The sequence below is a fragment of the Copadichromis virginalis genome, linkage group LG5, assembly GCF_057382275.1.
Source record: "Copadichromis virginalis isolate Kocher_CV1m ecotype Utaka linkage group LG5, C_Virginalis_male_GT1.1, whole genome shotgun sequence".
NCBI classification, from domain to species: domain Eukaryota; kingdom Metazoa; phylum Chordata; class Actinopteri; order Cichliformes; family Cichlidae; genus Copadichromis; species Copadichromis virginalis.
In genome coordinates, this window is record NC_140622.1 from 12,660,431 (window position 1) to 12,681,317 (window position 20,887).

The window sequence follows — 20,887 nt, forward strand, 5'->3', positions numbered from 1 at the left end:
ACCTGTCATGTGGCATACTCGTAAGACTCCCTGGATGATGGAGAAACTATGTAGACCTTTTTTTTTTTTTTGCTGTGACTTTAACAATGTAATCACTCACTTGGATCCTTTAATGGAGGCTGCGTCAGACCAAAGCAGTTTGACCCATTTGCCATCCTGGAACAGCGAGATGTCCTCAGTGCTCACCTCTAGCCTGACCCCAAGGGTCTGGTGGACAATGCCAAAACGCCAAAAATAGGTGTTTATTTTCCCATCAGGGGGAGTTTTCTTGTCTCCAATAATCTCACCATTCACCAAAATACCTGGAGACAGTGGGATCCAGTCAGTCACATGATATCTGGACTTTCTGGCACATATTGCATAACTCATGTATGAACTGAGGAAAAAAATATCAGTACAAGTTTTCGATCTATAAAATTATACATGAAGAAAAACAACGACGACACTAAGACTGCATTTCCTAAGTCTTAAGACAGCTGTGTACACGGGGCTGACCTGAATTTGAGTCTCTGACCAGGTTGAAAATGGTTCCTGGTTTGTCGTTGATGTTGAAACACAAAGCATCACCTCGGTCTGGTAGCTCTATCATGAAGTGAGGATCTCCATCCACTGCAGGGGCCCCAGAATAGTGTGACAGGAATAAATACATATTGCAGAAAAACACACAAGCAACATGAAGGTCATGACGTTCCACCCATGAAAAGTCCACACTCATGGGTGGAACCACGTCCATATACTTCATTTTAGTTCCAGCTACATAATCTTAAGTGTTGTTGTCAGTGTTTTGAAACACTGATACTGTTTTCAAAGAAATTCTGTCCATCACAGGCTCTATATTAAAGATGGAGATAGTTTCTGGATCCAAAAAGAGAAGCAAATATGGAGATGTCTTAAATCTGCTGTCATTCTTATGGCCAGCAGGGGGAGGCTTGTCAGGGTTTCAAAAAAAAAATTATATTTATCAATATCTTTGGGAAATGGCACACGGTTTCAGTGATCTATTTCCTGACTAATTTATAAACATGGGGTTCATTTTGTAAACTGTCCCCATTAGAATAAAAAGGAATTCAAAAGCAGCATATTAAGAAAGGACTACAAGTGAGCCTTTCCTTACTCAGAGCCAAAAAGATTGCTCTCCTTAATGTTTCATCTGCATCTATCCATTTTAACCAGAGTCTAAACATGTCTTTTCATTCAAAGAAATGGCATCTTTCTGGCATACTATTGAAAACATGCCAACAAAGCTAAAATTTAGATGAAGCCAAAATTAGTCATTATCTGAGAGCAATGAAGAGCATTTCCACACATCTTTGGACCAGTTAGTGCAGAAGGACTTGAAATAATAATTAGCAATAATTTAAAGTGGCACCAAATTTAAAGTGGAGCAGTCACCAAGTCCTATGTTTGTGAAAGATGCCATGGCATTTTATCTAGTTAACTGTGCCTCTTAATGCAGATCTGTAAATATCAGCAAAGTAAGACGTCATGGCTGGAGCACAATCTATCCTATCTGAACTGTATATGATGTACTTACCAAAATATGCGGGTGCTGGCTGGTAATGCCGTGGATACGACTGCGCAGGTATATAATTATATGCTTTGAACAGGGAGAATAAAATTCAAATCAACACGAATACAACAAATTGACTTTGTCCCATAAATCTTTTTTGTGATTTATCGTTACAAAAACAATCACTTACTCATTTTTTCAGCCTGCTGTCTTTGCTCTGTGAGAAAAAACAGACAGATAACAGTTTTAAACTGGAGCTCCAGCTTCTGCTTTTATACTTCACTAAAGAGGAATAATATGTGGAAAATGTAAACTCAGTCACCAGTTCTCTTCATGAATGAGCTGCAGCCATGCTTTGCTTTTGTGGTAAAGCTTGACTGCAGCCATTTCAAAGTGACACTTGACAAACACACACAACCACACACACACACACACAACCACACACGCACACACACACACACACACCTCTCCAATTCATCAGTCAATATAGTTTTTGTCTCTTTAAGAAAAGCCAGTCCAGTGTTTTACATTTTTAAACTCTGTTTTCTCCAGGTACCTTCAGTCAGCTTGTCAGCAATAAGAGGGCTGCTTGTCGAGTCTTCGGTTTCGGGCTTGGTAACAACCATGGATGTGAGAGGGGTGACAAAGCTGTACTGCAGGGACATATCCAGGGCCTTGGCTGTTGTGTTGGCTTTCTCATCTGGTGTACCGCTCTTGCTGCCAGAAGGAAAATATATGTATTACTACAGGGAAATCTATAAAAGAACATCAAATGATTAAAATGAGCGTCCTGGTAAAAGAACAAGTGTCATCAAAGACTACATATCATACCATATTTCTTATGAGAACAATGTGCCTTAGCAGCCAAACTGAACTGATTTAAACTGACCTCTTGTCCAGTAACTGCTGGATAGTGAGGTAGGCCCACAACCGCTCGGTAAAATCTCCAAAGATGTACTCCTCGTCTGGGTAAAAAACATCCCAGTCTGCAGCACTCACTTGACCCTGGACTCTGAAGTCTTCTTCGAGCTTCAGGAGAAACAAAAGATAAAATCCATATGAACCAGAGTAAAACAAATAAATATAGGCTATGTCTACTCAATGTCTCAATGTTTCTGCCATTTTTTGTGTTTTTCTTTTTTTCCTCACCCCCTGTCCAACCACTTCCACCAGGAAGTTGTCAAGGTCGTTGTCCATTAAATGACCAGCCACAACAATCTCTGTGCCATTAAACAAGTAGCTAAAGTGGCTGGTGGTCAGAGAATCCACTGCATTGTCAGGATAGTGCATGTCCACCTCTAAAAGTAGAGGGCTGGCCACTTCATCGTAGAAACCCTGAAATAAATACACACACTTTATCACATTTGCATGTTCCAATTTTCTATCGTAAACTCAGCATGAAATAGTGACGGCATGTAATTCATAGGAATATGGCATAACTGCAGTGCTTTAAATGAAAATCTAAGAAATCATGACAATGTCTGTCTGGCTCCTGAAATCAAACCCACAGAAGAGGGCCCTGAAAACTGAAGGGTTTGCCTCCCACTCTTCTTTTAAATAACCTGGGAACCACAAGTAAGAGAGCGAAGTGCTCTGTTCAGGTGCTACATTACTTTGTTTTGGTGGTCTTTAAGAGAAGGTGGGATCTGAGTATTTAACACCTTGTATATGAAGATTGAATTTGATTTGGGATGTAACAGGAAGCCAATAAAGAAAAGCCAGTATGGGAGAAATACTTACTGGCTTTTAGTCAGTACTCTCACTGCACCATTTTGGATCAACTGAAGGCTTTTAGTGAGTTTTTTTAGAAGTTAGAAATGCATGAACTAGTTTTTCAACATCATTCTGAAACAGGATGTTTGTAATTTCAGAGATATTGCGAAGATGCAAGAAAACAGTCCTGCATATTTGTTGATTATGCACATTTAAGGACATATCTTGGTTAAAAACAACTATGGCTTTAGGGGTTTTTTTTTCTGCAGCCGAAGTAATTAGTGTGTATTATCTGGCTTCACTGATAGATAAAGCTGGATATCATCTGCATAGAAATGAAAATGAAATGTACACTATGCCTTCTTGTTTTACTGCCTAAGGGAACCATGTATAATATAAACAGAAATGGTCCGAGCACAGAACCCTGCGGAACTCCATAACGAATCTTTGTGAAGAGGATTCCCCATTTACATGAACAAATTAGAGTCTATTAGATAGAATTTATTTAAAACGGTTACACTGCAGTACATTTGACACCTAAAGCATACTCTAATCGCATCTTTTAAGAGCAAAAAACTCTTTTTCCAGGCTCAATGAAGAACTTCTAATTAGTGAGAAACCATGTTCTTCTCCTCTTGAGTAAGGTATGCATTTGTGAGTTATAATAGGGTGTGAGGTACTTCTGATTTGAGGCTATTTTCAGGGAAGCAGTCAGTGGCAGGTTTTGATTTGGGTGACTTGGGCTGTTGACCAGGGCGGTATCGTGGTTGGGACGGCATCATGGCATCTGCAAAAAAAAGTTGCTTGCACCCATCCTGCCTTGACATCATGCCAGCACATTTTGGAGATTGCATAGGCACATGTCTATTTGCGAGGAGTAAGGGTGCCCTCCATTTATGAGGTGCCTGCTCCTTGCTGCACAGGGAGGAGAGGGGTGGAATGGCAGAGTACTCTCTGGCTGGCTAATGCGGCACCTAAAACCAGCTTGCAAAATAAAACTAAATTGAAAACCAAACAAATCAGGGCTGTCAACGTTAACGCCCTCATCACGATTAACACATTTAAAATTTTTAATGCAATTAATCCATCTGGAGCGCAGAATGACTCAAAATCGCTGGCATGTCTCTGTCAACGCATTTCGGTAGTTTGTCCAAGTTTATGTTGTAGGGTTGGGTGTTGATACTGGAGTGCAAAATTACTGATGGAAGATGGAAAAGAAAAGTTCAAAGCCATCAGGTCCTCAGCTTAGAAAAAAAAGAGAAAAGAAGAGAGAAACGAGCAAAAGATACAGGCAAGCAGATGTGTCTTTGGATAATAGCAGGTATTATGTATGACATGTATCCTGAAACAAGATAGCATTCATTAGTAGGGATTGGGACAACTTCTGTTTACCTTTCTTAGCCACTTGGCTATGATCGTAAGCAGTAGGCAGACAGTAGACACTGATGTGGTTTATTGACTCTTTTGGACTGTTTTCAGCACAATATTAATTAGCCATTAATTGGAAGAGCTGTAATGTTGATTTGTCTGCTATTCTCAATGCATGACGAATTATAATGACTGCTTGTTAGCCATTTGCATAGTCTCTCTCTCTCTCACTATATAAAATATTTATCTTGTTAATTTCAGTACGTTTCCATCATCAGTTTTCACAATAAGATATGTTAATGTATAATCCTTAATATGTTTTGTGTGTGTGTGTGTGTGTGTGTGTGTGTGTGTGTGTGTGTGTGTGTGTGTGTGTGTGTGTGTGTGTGTGTGTGTGTCAGGGGGTGGCAGAGGGAGTGTTTGCCCAGAGCACCAAACAGGCTAGGACTGCCCCAGGGAGCAGTGATGGTAATAATGCCATTAAAATGGTAAATGGTGAATGGCCTGTATTTATATAGCGCTTTACTAGTCCCTAAGGACCCCAAAGCGCTTTACATATCCAGTCATCCACCCATTCACACACACATTCACACACTGGTGATGGCAAGTAACGGTGTTACTTTTTTCAGCAATTAGTAATCTAACTAATTACTATTTCTGTCATTACAATGTCGTTACTGTTACTAAGAAGAAAATGCAGTGCAGACGCCTTACTATTTTTCAACACACAGAAGAAGGCTGAAGCTATGGTGGCCCTGAGAGGCCAAATGGACTGCAACTTCAGAAAACACTTGCAAAAAGAAAAATGCTGCCAAAAGAAAAATGCTGCAATAAGAAAAATGCTGCAAAAAGAAAAACACTTGCAAAAAGAAAAACACTTGCAAAAAGAAAAATGCTGCAAAAAGAAAAACGCTGCAAAAAGAAAAATGCTGCAAAAAGAAAATCGCTGCAAAAAGAAAAATGCTGCAAAAAGAAAAACACTTGCAAAAAGAAAAATGCTGCAAAAAGAAAAACACTTGCAAAAAGAAAAACACTTGCAAAAAGAAAAATGCTGCAAAAAGAAAAACGCTGCAAAAAGAAAAATGCTGCAAAAAGAAAAACACTTGCAAAAAGAAAAACACTTGCAAAAAGAAAAATGCTGCAAAAAGAAAAACGCTGCAAAAAGAAAAACGCTGCAAAAAGAAAAACACTTGCAAAAAGAAAAACACTTGCAAAAAGAAAAACACTTGCAAAAAGAAAAATGCTGCAAAAAGAAAAACGCTGCAAAAAGAAAAATGCTGCAAAAAGAAAATCGCTGCAAAAAGAAAAACACTTGCAAAAAGAAAAATGCTGCAAAAAGAAAAACACTTGCAAAAAGAAAAATGCTGCAAAAAGAAAAACGCTGCAAAAAGAAAAACACTTGCAAAAAGAAAAACACTTGCAAAAAGAAAAATGCTGCAAAAAGAAAAACGCTGCAAAAAGAAAAATGCTGCAAAAAGAAAAATGCTGCAAAAAGAAAAACACTGCAAAAAGAAAAATGCTGCAAAAAGAAAAACGCTGCAAAAAGAAAATCGCTGTAAAAAGAAAAATGCTGCAAAAAGAAAAACACTGCAAAAAGAAAAACACCTGCAAAAGCACACAAGACACAACGGAAATGTTTCTGGGGAGACAATAACCCGACAGACCAGTTGCACGAACCAAAACATGCTAACAAGTGCACTGGGACTGGGAGACACTTCAAAGAAGTGGAAGCGGGGCGGCCAAAGAGTAAGCTTTTGTAGGTTTTGCTTATAATAACCAGTCCGCTGTAACTGTATGCCAGGCGTTTATTATCAGCCAACATGAACGTCCGTACACTCGTTTTTAGGAAGTACACATAACATCTAGAGAGAACCACAGCGACACCTGCTGGAACTCTCCGTAACGGCAGCAACAGGAGGCAGTATGGACAAACATAACATTGCTGTTATCTACATCCCCCTTTTCAGTTTTTTTTTCTTCTTCTTAATTTTGCACTTTTCAGGCAAACCCAAATCAAACAACACCACCGTGATGGAAGAACTTATCAGGTTATGGATTACACAACAAAATGAGGCTTCAAATATCAAATGAAATTCACAGTAATCATTGTCATAACTGCGACAAATATGCAACAACATAACACGAGATAAAACACATTTCAAAACAGAAAATACAGCACCGGTGTGCTTTTAATCCACGTATTTACTATTCGGTTTAGACACTCTACCAGATCTGGTTCGGTACAAGTTGTCATCAGAGCGTACTTGGCATTTTGTAGGTGTTATCACCTGTTCTGACTGTTTTGTGCCATGTTGTGGTGGGTTGAGTTGAACTGTTTCATGTTTGTTGGTTTGTGTTTTATTAGGTTCAGTTTCATCCGCTCGTCGAGATGAGTCCAGTTCATCTTGTGTTGTAGCGAGCTTTTCGGGTTGAGGCTCGCTCACAGGCAGAAGATGTTGTCTGTTGCGCCTGTATTCTTTTCCACCCGACTCAACGACATATGAGCGAGGTTCAGCACATACTTTACTTACAACTCCAATCTTGTCATGTCCTCTCTGTGTTTGTAATCTCACCACCTCGTTTGGTGTTAATGGACTGAGCAGCTTGCTGGACTTGTCGTAGTGCTGTTTTTGAGTTTTACGCTTTTTTGTGAGTTGAGTTTTGATAGTGGTTGTCACTTTTGCTGTTGGTGTTAGCAGTTTTTTGCACACAGGAAGGGTTGACCGCGTTCGTCTTGATAGCAGCCTCTGTGCTGGTGAGCCAAGAATGTTGTCTCGTGGCGTGTTGCGTAGATGTAACAGGTTCAAATAGAAATCAGTTCCATCTCTTTTTGATGTTTCAAGGAGTCTTTTAGCACTCCGGACAGCTCTTTCACTGAGTCCATTTGACTGAGGGAACTCAGGGCTGCTTGTGACGTGTATGAACTCCCAGTGTGTGGCAAACTCACGAAAGGTCTGGCTGGTAAACTGGGTGCCATTGTCTGAGTACAGTTTCTGTGGTATCCCATGTACTGAGAAGTGGTGTTTGAGTTTGTTAATGACTGAGGCCGATGTTAGGTTTTCAAGTTTATCTATTTCAAACCATCCAGAATATGAATCCACGAGCACAAGGTAGTGGCGATTGTCCCATTCGAATAAGTCTGTGGCTGTGATGGACCAGGGAAGATCAGGAATTTGGTGTAGTTTCAGGGGTTGTTTTTGTTGGTGAGGCTTTAGACTGTTGCAAATGCTGCATGATTTGACTTTGTTCTCAATGTCAGAGTTTATTGTCAGCCAGAATACGCTGTCCCTTGCTCTCCTTTTTGTAGACTCCATGCCTGGATGTCCCTTGTGTAGTTCCTGCAGATAGGTTTCATGTAGTGATGCTGGAACGATGGCTCTGTTGCCTTTCATAATGACATTGTTGTCGATGATTAGTTCATCGTGGTAGCTGAAGAATGGTTTTATTTCTATAGGCACACTACTTGCTTGTTTTGGCCACCCCTGCTGGATGTAGCGAGCAAGTGTCTGTAGGGTAGCGTCCTTCGAGGTGTGTTCGGTGAGCTCTTGTAGGCGTTTTGGTGAGATGAGCTGAAGTGACATTACCTCGAAGTCGCGCCCCTCTTCCTTTAGAGGTTGCTCATCCAGCGTTGGTGTGCGAGAGAGTGTGTCTGCGATGTAAAGGTGTTTGCCTTTCTTGTACACCAGAGTCAAGTTGAACTTTTGTAATCGTAGCATCATGCGCTGTAGCCGTGCCGGGACTGTGTGGAAAGGTTTGTTTTGGATTGTGACCAAAGGCTGATGGTCAGTTTCAATCACCACTGGCTTTCCGTAGATGTAGTCGTAAAACCTGTAACATGCGAACACTACAGCTAGTAACTCCTTCTCTATCTGAGCGTACCTTCTCTCCGTTGGAGTTAAAGTTCTTGATGCATATGCCACAGGTTTGTCGTCCTGAAGGCATGCAGCCCCCAGACCATGCTGGGAAGCGTCACATGTGAGAGTCACTGGCTTGTGCATGTCATAGTATTGAAGTACTGGTGGGCTAGTGAGGCATGCTTTAAGTTTGTTGAAAGCATCCTGCTGATGTTGAGTCCAGCTCCACACCACATCCTTGTGAAGCAACTGACGAAGTGGTGCCGACAGTTCACTTAAGTTTGGGATGAACTTGCCCAGGTAGTTGATCATTCCCAGGAAACGTTGGAGAGACGTCTTGTCCTCTGGTGGTGGCATTTCATTGATCGCGGAGATTTTAGTTGGATCTGCTTTTAGTCCTTCGTCAGTGAATATGTGTCCCACGTAGCTCACTTCTTTAAGTCTGAACTTGCACTTTTTTGGATTCAGTTTGAGTTTTACTTGTCTGGCTCGCTCCAGAACCTTTTTTAAATTTTTGTCATGCTCCTCTATTCCTTTGCCTCCCACTATGATGTCATCCACTATCACTGCGCATGGATATCCCATGAATATTTGTTCCATGGCTCTCTGGAAGACTTCAGAAGCGGTGTTGATGCCAAAGGGCATCCTCAGGAATTTGAATCTGCCGAAAGGTGTTGCAAACGTAGTGAGAAGAGATGAGGCAGGATCTAGTTTGATTTGCCAGAAGGAGCTCTTTGCATCCAGAACTGAGAAGATGGTTGCTCCCGACATCTGAGCAGCTACTTCCTCCACAGTTCGCATGGGATGGTGAGGTCGCATTAGTGCCTTGTTCAGATCCCTTGGATCAATGCAGATACGAACATCATCTGTATTCTTTTTGTGTGTTGCGACCATGTTAGATACCCATTCCGTGGGCTCCTCCACTGGTTCAATTACTCCCAGGGCCTGCATTCTTTGAAGTTCCTCTTTAACTCTTTTCTGCATAGGAACAGGAACGCGTCTTGGAGGGTTGACGACAGGTGACACGTTTGGAGTGAGTTTCATTGAGTAAGTTATAGGTAAGTCACCGACTTCATCTTTAAACAGGTCTGTGTATTCATGAAACACTTTCTGCGCTAGTGTCTCATCCTGATCTGTGTCAACTTGGTAGACTTCCTTGCTGAAACTAACCAGTTTCATTCGCACGCTGTCCTTTAATCCGATGATGGGTTGCACATCGTGTTTTACAACTTGGAATTGCAGGTCATATAACTGTCCAGCTAGCTTGCACTTGAGAGTAACTGTGCCTGTGGTCTTGATCTTCGTGCCTCCAAAAGCAACAAGATTTACCTGTTTTTGTGACTTGAATAGGGTTTCGTTGTTGCCGATCTTTCTGTAAGTGTCTAGTGAGATTACGTTACATTTTGCCCCAGTGTCTACTTTTAGTTTGAGGGCCTTATCAGAAACTTTGACTGTGCAGTATCCTTCTTTGTTGTGATTGTTCTCACCCTCCATTGTTAGGTGCTCAATGCAAAATGTCTCATCACTGTCTGGGTCAGCATCCTCTGAAATTTGGTTCACTTGTTTGCCTCTGTGATGTGGTTTTGCTGATCTGCATTGTTTTTTGTAATGATTGTATTTTTTGCAGACGTGACACTGTTGTCCGAAAGCAGGACATTGCGCCCTGGATGCGAACCACCACAGTTTCTGCAATTTTGAATGTTCGTTAGAGGTTTATTTATTTTCCTTTTGAACTTGCCATGTTTAATCTGTACAGTGTCCACACTAGCAGATGTAATATGCTTTGGTGTAGAGAGGGCTTTGCTATGTTGATCTGTGAGCTCGCTTATTTGGCATATACGCACCGCCTTGGCAAGAGTGAGTTCCGTCTCTTTAAGAAGGGAACGTCTGACGCTGTCACTGGTTATACCACATACTAATCTGTCTCTGATTAACTCGTCTTGTAGTGCACCAAAGCTGCAGGTTCTGGCCATGTTCTTTAACGTGCTCACGTATGCTTCAATGGTTTCACCGGGTTTCTGTTGTCTTTTGTTAAAGTTATGCCTCTCCATTATGACATTGGTCTCTGGGTTGCAGATTTCCCTGAACTTTCTCTTTAGGCATGCGGGGTCTTCCCTCGATTCCGCGGCGACTTCTACTATGCCTTCAGCTGATATGACTGCGGGGGCATACGTGAATGATCGCTCTCTTTCAATGGCCTCTGGTCCCGCCAGATTGAGGAGTATATAGGCCTTAGTCTTAGCATTTTTGTCACTGTGGGCAGCGGCGATAAAGATGTCATATTCGCGCTCGAACTTACGCCAGTTTTCAGCGACGTTGCCGTCAAAGATGAGAGGATCTGGGCGCCGGAATCCGTCCGCCATGTTGTGCGGTGATTGCTTTTTTCGTCGTCCTTACCGGCTCCGCTTTTCTTCTTGGACTGTGCAGGCTTTCTAATATATCCCACTTCTGACACCATGTAGGTTTTGCTTATAATAACCAGTCCGCTGTAACTGTATGCCAGGCGTTTATTATCAGCCAACATGAACGTCCGTACACTCGTTTTTAGGAAGTACACATAACATCTAGAGAGAACCACAGCGACACCTGCTGAAACTCTCCGTAACGGCAGCAACAGGAGGCAGTATGGACAAACATAACATTGCTGTTATCTACAGCTTTCAAAAGTTAGTTCTGAATATTATGTCACTTATTTATGTGCAAATGTTTAATAATGAAGAACATTAAAACATTACTGTTGGCCACATGCCGGCAAAGTTATGTGACATTAGCGATGTTTGTACTTTTAGCGTTTACTTTGTTTTAAAGCCTATACTTTATACGCCGTTCGATAGTTGACCTTAATCTTACAGAGAATCTGACGATTTTGTGGATAATTAAAGTCAGTCATATATCCACAAACACAACAAGCTGAAAGTCAGTGAATGCTGCTCAGTTTGCGGTCCTGAATATCACGGCACAAGCAGGATTCACTACACTGTTAATGTTAGCTATGTTATATTGCTGCCTCTGTTCGGTGGTGTCGAGCCAAACGGACTTTAACGTGTGTTTGAACGAGCTGACGGTTTACTCGTTAAGCTGAAAGATATATATATATATATATATATATATATAAACCAACACCCAGCACGCCCCTGCGGGCGGTTTATCCTTCAAGCTCGGGTCCTCTACCAGAGGCCTGGGAGCTTGAGGGTCCTGCGCAGTATCTTAGCTGTTCCCAGGACTGCGCTCTTCTGGACAGAGATCTCCGATGTTATTCCCGGGATCTGCTGGAGCCACTCGCCTAGCTTGGGAGTCACCGCACCTAGTGCTCCGATTACCACGGGGACCACCGTTACCTTCACCCTCCACATCCTCTCGAATTCTTCTCTGAGCCCTTGGTATTTCTCCAGCTTCTCGTGTTCCTTCTTCCTGATATTGCTGTCATTCGGAACCGCTATATCGATCACTACGGCCGTCTTCTTCTGTTTGTCTACCACCACTATGTCCGGTTGGTTAGCCACCACCATTTTGTCCGTCTGTATCTGGAAGTCCCACAGGATCTTAGCTCGGTCATTCTCCACCACCCTTGGGGGCATCTCCCATTTTGACCTCGGGACTTCCAGGTTATACTCGGCACAGATGTTCCTGTACACTATGCCGGCCACTTGGTTATGGCGTTCCATGTATGCCTTGCCTGCTAGCATCTTGCACCCTGCTGTTATGTGCTGGATTGTCTCTGGGGCATCTTTACACAGCCTGCACTTGGGGTCTTGCCTGGTGTGATAGACCCCAGCCTCCATGGATCTTGTACTCAGAGCTTGTTCTTGTGCTGCCATGATTAGTGCCTCTGTGCTGTCTTTCAGTCCAACTTTGTCCAGCCACTGGTAGGATTTCTGGATATCAGCCACTGTGGTGCTGACACTCACCAGTCCCCGGCCCCCTTCCTTCAGCTTAGCGTACAGCCTCAGGGTGCTGGACTTGGGGTGAAACCCTCCATGCATGGTAAGGAGCTTTCTTGTCTTTATGTCAGTGGCTTCTATCTCCTCCTTTGGCCAGCCTATTACCCCAGCAGGGTACCTGATCACGGGCAGGGCGTACGTGTTGATGGCCCGGATCTTGTTTTTACCATTCAGCTGACTCCTCAGGACTTGCCTGACCCTCTGCAGGTACTTGGTGGTTGCAGCTTTTCTAGCGGCCTCTTCATGTTTCCCATTCGCCTGCGGGATCCCCAGGTACTTGTAACTGTCCTCTATGTCTGCAATGTTGCCTTCTGGTAGTTCAATCCCCTCAGTTCTGACTACCTTCCCTCTCTTTGTTACCATCCGACTACACTTCTCCAGTCCGAACGACATTCCAATGTCATTGCTGTATAGCCTGGTAGTGTGGATCAGTGAATCGATGTCTCGTTCACTCTTGGCATACAGCTTGATGTCATCCATGTACAGGAGGTGGCTGACAACTGAATCAGAATCAGAATCAGAAACTTTATTGTCATTGTCATGAGAACAACGAAATTAAGAATGGTCCCCGATCATTGCATCATCCCTAGCAATATCAAAATATAAATAAAACAATAAAATTCAATAAATAAAATAGATAGAATACTTAAAATACTAATAAGATATAACAGTAAAACATTCACATACATTCCCACACACATGCTTCAGACCGTGCATAGATTAACACAAGAGTGGCGTGATGGACATTTTTTTGTAGTATTCAGATGTGTTATTGCAGTTGGATAACAGCTGTGTTTTGAGTCTATGCTCCGTTCCGTAGTCGGTATCCGTAGTCGGTATCCGTAGTCGGTATCCGTAGTCGGTATCCGTAGTCGGTATCCGTAGCCAGTCTTGTTAATGATCTCACTGAGGGGGTTCAGGCCTATGCAGAACAGCAGTGGGGACAGAGCATCTCCTTGGTAGATCCCGCACTTGATGGTGACTTGTGCTATGGGCTTGGAGTTGGCCTCTAGTGTTGTACGCCACATCCCCATTGAGTTCCTGATGAAGGCTCTTAGGGTCCCATTGATCTTGTACAATTCTAGGCATTCCAGTATCCAGCTGTGGGGCATTGAGTCATAGGCCTTCTTGTAATCAATCCAGGCAGTGCACAGGTTGGTCAGTCTGGTCTTGCAGTCTCGGCTGACTGTTCTGTCTACCAGTAGCTGGTGTTTTGCGCCTCTGGTATTCTTGCCAATTCCTTTCTGTGTCCCGCTCATGTATTGACCCATGTGCCTGTTCATCTTAGCCGATATGATGCCTGACAGGAGCTTCCATGTAGTACTGAGGCAGGTTATTGGTCGGTAGTTGGAGGGGACCGGTCCCTTCTTGGGGTCCTTGGGGATCAGGACCATCCGACCTTCGGTTAGCCATTCCGGATGTCTCTCGTTAACTAGCAGCTGGTTCATTTGTGCTGCCAGACGCTCGTGGAGTGCAGTCAGCTTCTTTAGCCAATAGGCGTGAACCATGTCGGGCCCTGGTGCTGTCCAACTCTTCATACTGGAGACCCTTTCTTGGATATCTGCCACTGTGATGGTTACTGGACCCTGTTCAGGGAGGTCGCTGTGGTCTGCCCTCAGATCCACTAGCCACTGAGCATTGCCGTTATGGGTTGTGTCCTTCTCCCATATGCTCTTCCAGTATTGCTCCGTCTCCAGTCTCCAGTAGGGCTGAACGATTATGGAAAATAATCTAATTGCGATTTTTTGCCCCAATATTGCGATTGCGATGCGATATGCGATTATTTTTTAAGGTCTTTGTCTTCTGTATTATTAAACAAAGACAAGCAATACATCATATAGTATGGCCAATACTATATTACATTAATTTTAAACTGTTCTTTCCTGGAAGACAGACCTCTGTTATGATGACATGAGGTGATGCATGAATTGATGACTGACATTTTTATTTAACTTCTTCAATCACAACAGTATATTTGAACATACACAATAGTTAATTTTTAGCTTACAAACATCTGAGCATAAAGTGCTGACAAGGAACCCTGGTGTAAACATTAAAATGAAAGTCAGTACAATGTGCAGATTGCAGAAATATACATAAAAAAAATCAGTGGCTTTACCACACTCAGTTTTTCGACATCTGTGAACTACTAGACAGTCATTCAATTAAAAAATAATATTAAATAAATAAAACTAATAAATAAAAAATACACACATCTTACTGATCTCTGCAGTCAGTAACATTACACATAAAGTGCAAACATAATAGCAATTGTATAAACACACACACAAACACGCCTTTCAAATTTAAAGGCGTGAAATTGGACGGTCTAGTTCTGATTAGCGTCACCGCTGTCTCGGTGGAGTTTAATAAACTCGGCCGTCTGCTTCTTGCTATCTAAAATATAACCAGACACTGGTGTAAATTCTCGACTGTCTCATACTTCTGTTTAATAAGTTTTCTGTTTGACGTTTAGTCAGCTGTGTGAAAACCAAGGAGGAACCCACCCGGGGGATTAATAAAGTTTTATTTTATCTAATCTAATAACTTTAATCTCAGCCAAACCGATTTTTTCATACCGTATTTCTCACACTTACATGCTTCAGATCATACAGTTTATAAATGATGATTTAATTTATTAAGGGAGACAAAGTTATCAAAGTTATTAAATCCATTTGGCTCCCTACTCTTTCCCTCCTAATCCTAATAACTGGTTGCACCACCCTTGGCAGCACAAACTGGAATCAAGCATTTGTAATAAGTGGCAATGAGTCTGAAATCACCTCGCATGTGGAGGAATTTGGCCCACTTTTCTGAATTATTTTCATTCAGCCACACTGGAGGGTTTTTGAGCATGATCGGCCTGTATTGCTTTTTTTTTTTGTTTGTTTGTTTGGGGTTTTTTGAGCCATTTGGACTTGCTAGTATGTTTCAGATCATTGTCCTGCTGCATAACCCAGGTGTGCTTGAGCTCCAGAGAATGAACTTTGTGATCTTCTGGATGAGTTGTTGATGGCTTCTGGGGTAATTTTGGTCAATTTCTGGATATTGGCTCTCGCCATGGTTCACTGGAGTCCCAAAGCTTTAGAAATAGTTTATAACCCTTTCCAAACTGATAGATGTCACTGACTTTATTTCCCAGCCATTTCTTCAGATTATGGCATGATAATGTCATAGTTTTGTTTAATCTTTCTGCCTGCTTCACTTTGTCAGACCAGTTATACTTTTAGCGATTCCCTGATTCAACAGGTTTGATAGTTATCACACTTGGATGTGGCTAGTGAAATTGAATACAGCTTTCCAACTAATGTTGTTAATTCATGATTTTACTTTTTCACATAAGGCCAAATAAGTTTGGTTTTTACATTAATAAATGAAATCCTCATTTAAAAATTGGATGTTGTATTTATTCTTTGTCTAATAATAAAATTGGTTTGATGATCTGAAACATTTAAGAGTGATAAATATGCCAAAAAAGAAATTAGGAAGAAGCAAGTACTTTTTCACAGCACTGCATAGCCTAGACCAGGTGTGTCAAACTCAAATACACAGTGGGCCAAAATTCAAAACTGGAACAAAGTCGCGAGCTAACGTTAATATTTATTGAAATATATTTATTCCTCCAGATATAAGAATGAATCTTTTCTTATGGACTCAAACACGTTTTGCTGAAAAACTGAATATGGAACAAGCAAAGCTTAATACTAAACAATATATATATTAGCTGTATAATACCAGTAGGCCAGCTCTAATAGTAATTTGGTGTGGCTTCGCGGGCCAAATGTAATTAGCCAGAGTTTGAAACCTATGGCCTAGACCCTAACATTAAAATTGCATGTAGTTTCTTATAAGCAGAGAGTAAATAAATACATTTTCAGTGGGCACCAGGGGGAGGGACAAGTGGGACAAGTGCAGCTGGAAGCGATAAACTTTACTGGAAGTATGGACTTAATTTTGGAAAAAGCTAGTAACACTACTGTAAGTTAGAAGCTATAAGTCATGTTGACCAGGGTCTATTTTTGAAAATTGTCCGCCTCTGTTTCTTACATTTGCAGAGCTTGAACTTCTTTTCTGTAAAAAGAAAATTGATAAATAGTTTCATGAACGTGTTTAGCAGGGTCAAAACATAAATGAATGACATATAAACAATGCACAGAATGAAGTATCAGCAAATGTGTCTACTTTCATAATTAGACACTGTGACATGAGTACCTTCATCGACCTGATGCCCACGGTTTCTTTGGTTTCCTGGAACACAGCACAGAATGACTGTAATGTTACTAAACAATTAAAAAGATGACTGTAAAAAGACAAGTATAAAAACTGCTTGTATCACCTACAACATGCAACGACACCTCTGCATTGAATTCTCAGAGCTTTATTTTAAACCATGTACCAATTATGCCAATCTGAAAAATTGGTGCTTTTGAAATATTTAATCTCAACTAAAATAACCTTCTCTACGTCTTGTAGAGGTTTTCCAGACACCGCGCTTCTAAAAGATTCTCAGATGTAAATGCAATAGTCACTCTCTGAGTTGTGACTCATGCTCTGTCCTGTATAAACTGAAGAAGTATTGTGCAATACTCAAGCGTATTTATTTTCAAAAATAAAAGCCTAACTCCAGACTACAAGTCTCTGCAAAAATGTGAAACCATGAAAGAAAACAAGACAAGAAACAAAGTTTGTAACGCTCACAATTTGAGTTACAGGTTAGAGTTATGTCTTCAAGTAACTATGTCACTTCTTTCAAAAGAAATGTTTAGATATGACACCACAGTTTTTCCCAATTTTACTCTATTAAGGAATAATGAAAAAAAAGTATGGACTGAAAAAGAAAACATTAAAACAGGAGTCTCTTTACATCCAAAAAGTGTACATAGCTTATTTAAGATACCTGTGTTAGAGCATCTCTCCTGGAAATAACCAGAGCGCCATAGGTCTGAGCTAGAAGACTGATGTAGACACAAGCAGACAGTAGCAGGACTCTCCACACCACAGGCATGTCTGGGAATGCAACAGCCTTTCCCGTGGCTGAAAACAAATGTGGAAGGAATTCTTAGCATTTGAGGAGTTTGTTCCTTCAGTGAGACTCCACCCACACTATGGTTGAAAAAGAGGAGGGTTACTCTGCTCCCACAACTGTTTACTAGAATATTGTCCTGTAAATTAGTGTGTGTGACTTCCTTAAAATAGTGTGTGCCAGGGACATTGGGAACACAAGGAAGCGAGTTAAAATTATCCAGTTCCAACTTGCCTATCCAGTGCCTGACTTGTGTGTGGGTGTGAAATTCATATTCTTTACGAAACTTTTACTTTTACAATACTTACTCACAGTTGTCTATTAAATATGGAAATATGACTCATGAAAAAAAGAAAGTAAATGTCAATAGCATGATGCTTGATAACAGCAAACATTTTAACCATGATTTTTAAGAAACTGCGGTTTTCACTTTTTAAGAATCATACGATTTTTAAAAAGTGTTTTCATATTGTGAAAAATCCTGTAAAACAAACTAAACTATAACTTTGATTTGGCGCTATATTAATAAAATTTGCTTGTTTTGAATTATGGGAGAGTTCAGGTAGAAGAAGGTGGAGGAATTATACTCTTAAAGTTATTTACAACAGACAGGCGGTTACATCAGAAAGTCATTTACAATGAAATGCATTCCCCACTTCTGTGTAATCCTTTATTGTAAATGTAAATGTTATTATGAAGTGATCAGACAAAAGAGGGTTTTCAGAGAATACTGTTATGTTCAATGTCTATGCCATATGTCAGAACAAGATCTTGAGTGTGATTACAGTGATGGGTGGGTTCTTTTACATTTTGCGGGAAGACAATTGATTCTAATAATAGGTTACATACATTTTTGAGGTTGTCATTTTTAGCATCTATTTAGGGAAATAAAATAAAAGAGGCCTATAAACCAGATAAAATATGATTAAATCCATTTGCAATCTGAAGAAAAACAAAATAAGAAAGAGTAATAAATATTGAAAAACAAGGCAATAAAGCAATAAAGATCCAGCTTGAAGATAGAAATTGAGTATAGATAACTCTATCTGAACTGTATATGGTGTACTTACCAAAATATTTGTAATACCATGAATACGACGCCCTGGGCGAATCATCATGATCATATTCTTGAACAGGGAGAATAAAATCCAAATCAACACGAATACAACAAATTGACTTTGTCCCATAAATCTTTTTTGTGATTTATCGTTGAAAAAAAAAAAATCACTTACTCATTTTTTCAGCCTGCTGTCTTTGCTCTGTGAGAAAAAACAGACAGATAACAGTTTTAAACTGGAGCTCCAGCTTCTGCTTTTATACTTCACTAAAGGGGAATAATATGTGGAAAATGTAAACTCAGTCACCAGTTCTCTTTATGAATGAGCTGCAGCCATGCTTTGCTTTTGTGGTAAAGCTTGACTGCAGCCATTTCAAAGTGACACTTGACAAACACACACACACACACACACACACACACACACACACAGACCCCTCCGATTCATCAGTCAATATAGTTTTTGTCTCTTTAAGAAAAGCCAGTCCAGTGTTTTACATTTTTAAACTCTGTTTTCTCCAGGTACCTTCAGTCAGCTTGTCAGCAATAAGAGGGCTGCTTGTCGAGTCTTCGGTTTCGGGCTTGGTAACAACCATGGATGTGAGAGGGGTGACAAAGCTGTACTGCAGGGACATATCCAGGGCCTTGGCTGTTGTGTTGGCTTTCTCATCTGGTGTACCGCTCTTGCTGCCAGAAGGAAAATATATGTATTACTACAGGGAAATCTATAAAAGAACATCAAATGATTAAAATGAGCGTCCTGGTAAAAGAACAAGTGTCATCAAAGACTATATATCATACCATATTTCTTATGAGAACAATGTGCCTTAGCAGCCAAACTGAACTGATTTAAACTGACCTCTTGTCCAGTAACTGCTGGATAGTGAGGTAGGCCCACAACCGCTCGGTAAAATCTCCAAAGATGTACTCCTCGTCTGGGTAAAAAACATCCCAGTCTGCGGCACTCACTTGACCCTGGACTCTGAAGTCTTCTTCGAGCTTCAGGAGAAACAAAAGATAAAATCCATATGAACCAGAGTAAAACAAATAAATATAGGCTATGTCTACTCAATGTCTCAATGTTTCTGCCATTTCTTTTGTTTTTCTTTTTTTCCTCACCCCCTGTCCAACCACTTCCACCAGGAAGTTGTCAAGGTTGTCGTCAATTAAATGGCCAGCCACAACAATCTCTGTGCCATTAAACAAGTAGCTAAAGTGGCTGGTGGTCAGAGAATCCACTGCATTGTCAGGATAGTGCATGTCCACCTCTAAAAGTAGAGGGCTGGCCACTTCGTCATAGAAACCCTGAAATAAAAGCATACACACACTTTATCACTTTTGCTTATTCCAATTTTCTGTTATAAATTTAGCATGAAATATTGACTACATAATTCATAGGAATATGGCATAACTGCAGTGCTTTAAATGAAGATGTACCAAACATAAAATCAAAGAAAAAATGACAATGTTTGTCTGGCGCCAGAAATCGAACCCACAGAAGGGGGGCCTGAAAGCAGAAGGTTCAGCCTCCCATTCTACTTTAAAATAACCTAGGAACCACAAGTAAGAGAGCTCTAAGTGCCCTACTGAGGTGCTAAATTACTATGAGGTCTTTAAGAGAAGGCGGGGCCTGAGTATTTAAGAGCTTGTATGTGATGTAACAGGGAGCCAATAAAGAGAAGCCAGTCCCAGAGAAATATACTCTCTCTTTTTAGTCAGTACTCTCACTGCAACATTTTGGATCAACTGAAGTCTTTTAGAGAATTTTTTAGAAGTTAGAAATGCATGAACTAGTTTTTCAACATTATTCTGAAACAGGATTTTTGAAATTTCAGAATCAGAATCAGAATCAGAATGGGGTTTATTGCCAAATGTTGAGCAGGTTTACAACATTAGGAAATTGCTGCGGTGCTTCAGTGCAAACATGCTGTCATAAATAGCACTTAAATAGACATGGAAAAAAATAAAAGTAGGGATAAGAATTAAAAGTGCTACGTGGAAAGATATGTGCAAGAGATATACATGAGATATATACATGAGAATAAGAATTAAGAGTGCTACGTTGAAAGATATATACATGAGTGCAGGTGGTGATCAGTGCCAAACATAGAATGATGCAGTGACACAGCGTAGGGTCATGTGTTAGTGGCGGGTACAGTCATATGGTTATTGTTCATGTGTCCAACAGCAGAGGGGAAGAAACTGTTCTTATGGCGAGAGGTTCTGGTGCGAATGGACCGGAGCCTCCTGCCTGAGGGGAGCAGGTCAAACAGACTGTGTCCAGGGTGAGAAGGGTCAGCTGAGATCCGAGCTGCACGCCGCAATGTCCTGGAGGTGTACAGGTCCTGCAAAGATGGGAGTCTGCAGCCAATCACCTTCTCAGCAGAGCGCACAACACGCTGCAGTCTCTGTTTGTCCCTGATA

At 41.0% G+C, this 20,887-nt stretch overlaps 1 protein-coding gene and 1 long non-coding RNA gene across 2 annotated transcripts in view; both read right to left on the minus strand.

Moving 5' to 3' along the window:
* LOC146709039 (inter-alpha-trypsin inhibitor heavy chain H3-like) overlaps window positions 1-20,887 on the minus strand; it is a 41,153-nt gene that overhangs the window by 1,325 nt on the left and 18,941 nt on the right. The window contains exons 13-19 of the mRNA XM_085456003.1: window positions 2,660-2,845; window positions 2,400-2,539; window positions 2,067-2,227; window positions 1,701-1,727; window positions 1,535-1,597; window positions 496-609; window positions 101-302 (exon numbers count right to left, since the gene is read on the minus strand). Of these exons, the coding sequence (XP_085312129.1) occupies window positions 101-302; window positions 496-609; window positions 1,535-1,597; window positions 1,701-1,727; window positions 2,067-2,227; window positions 2,400-2,539; window positions 2,660-2,845 (893 nt within the window). The remainder of the gene's footprint in view (window positions 1-100; window positions 303-495; window positions 610-1,534; window positions 1,598-1,700; window positions 1,728-2,066; window positions 2,228-2,399; window positions 2,540-2,659; window positions 2,846-20,887) is intronic.
* On the minus strand, window positions 14,311-18,536 carry LOC146709040 (uncharacterized). The gene is made up of 4 exons (XR_014920413.1): window positions 18,480-18,536; window positions 17,284-17,420; window positions 16,599-16,634; window positions 14,311-16,457 (listed from the first exon to the last, which is right to left on the minus strand). It is a non-coding gene; the product is annotated as an uncharacterized LOC146709040 (long non-coding RNA).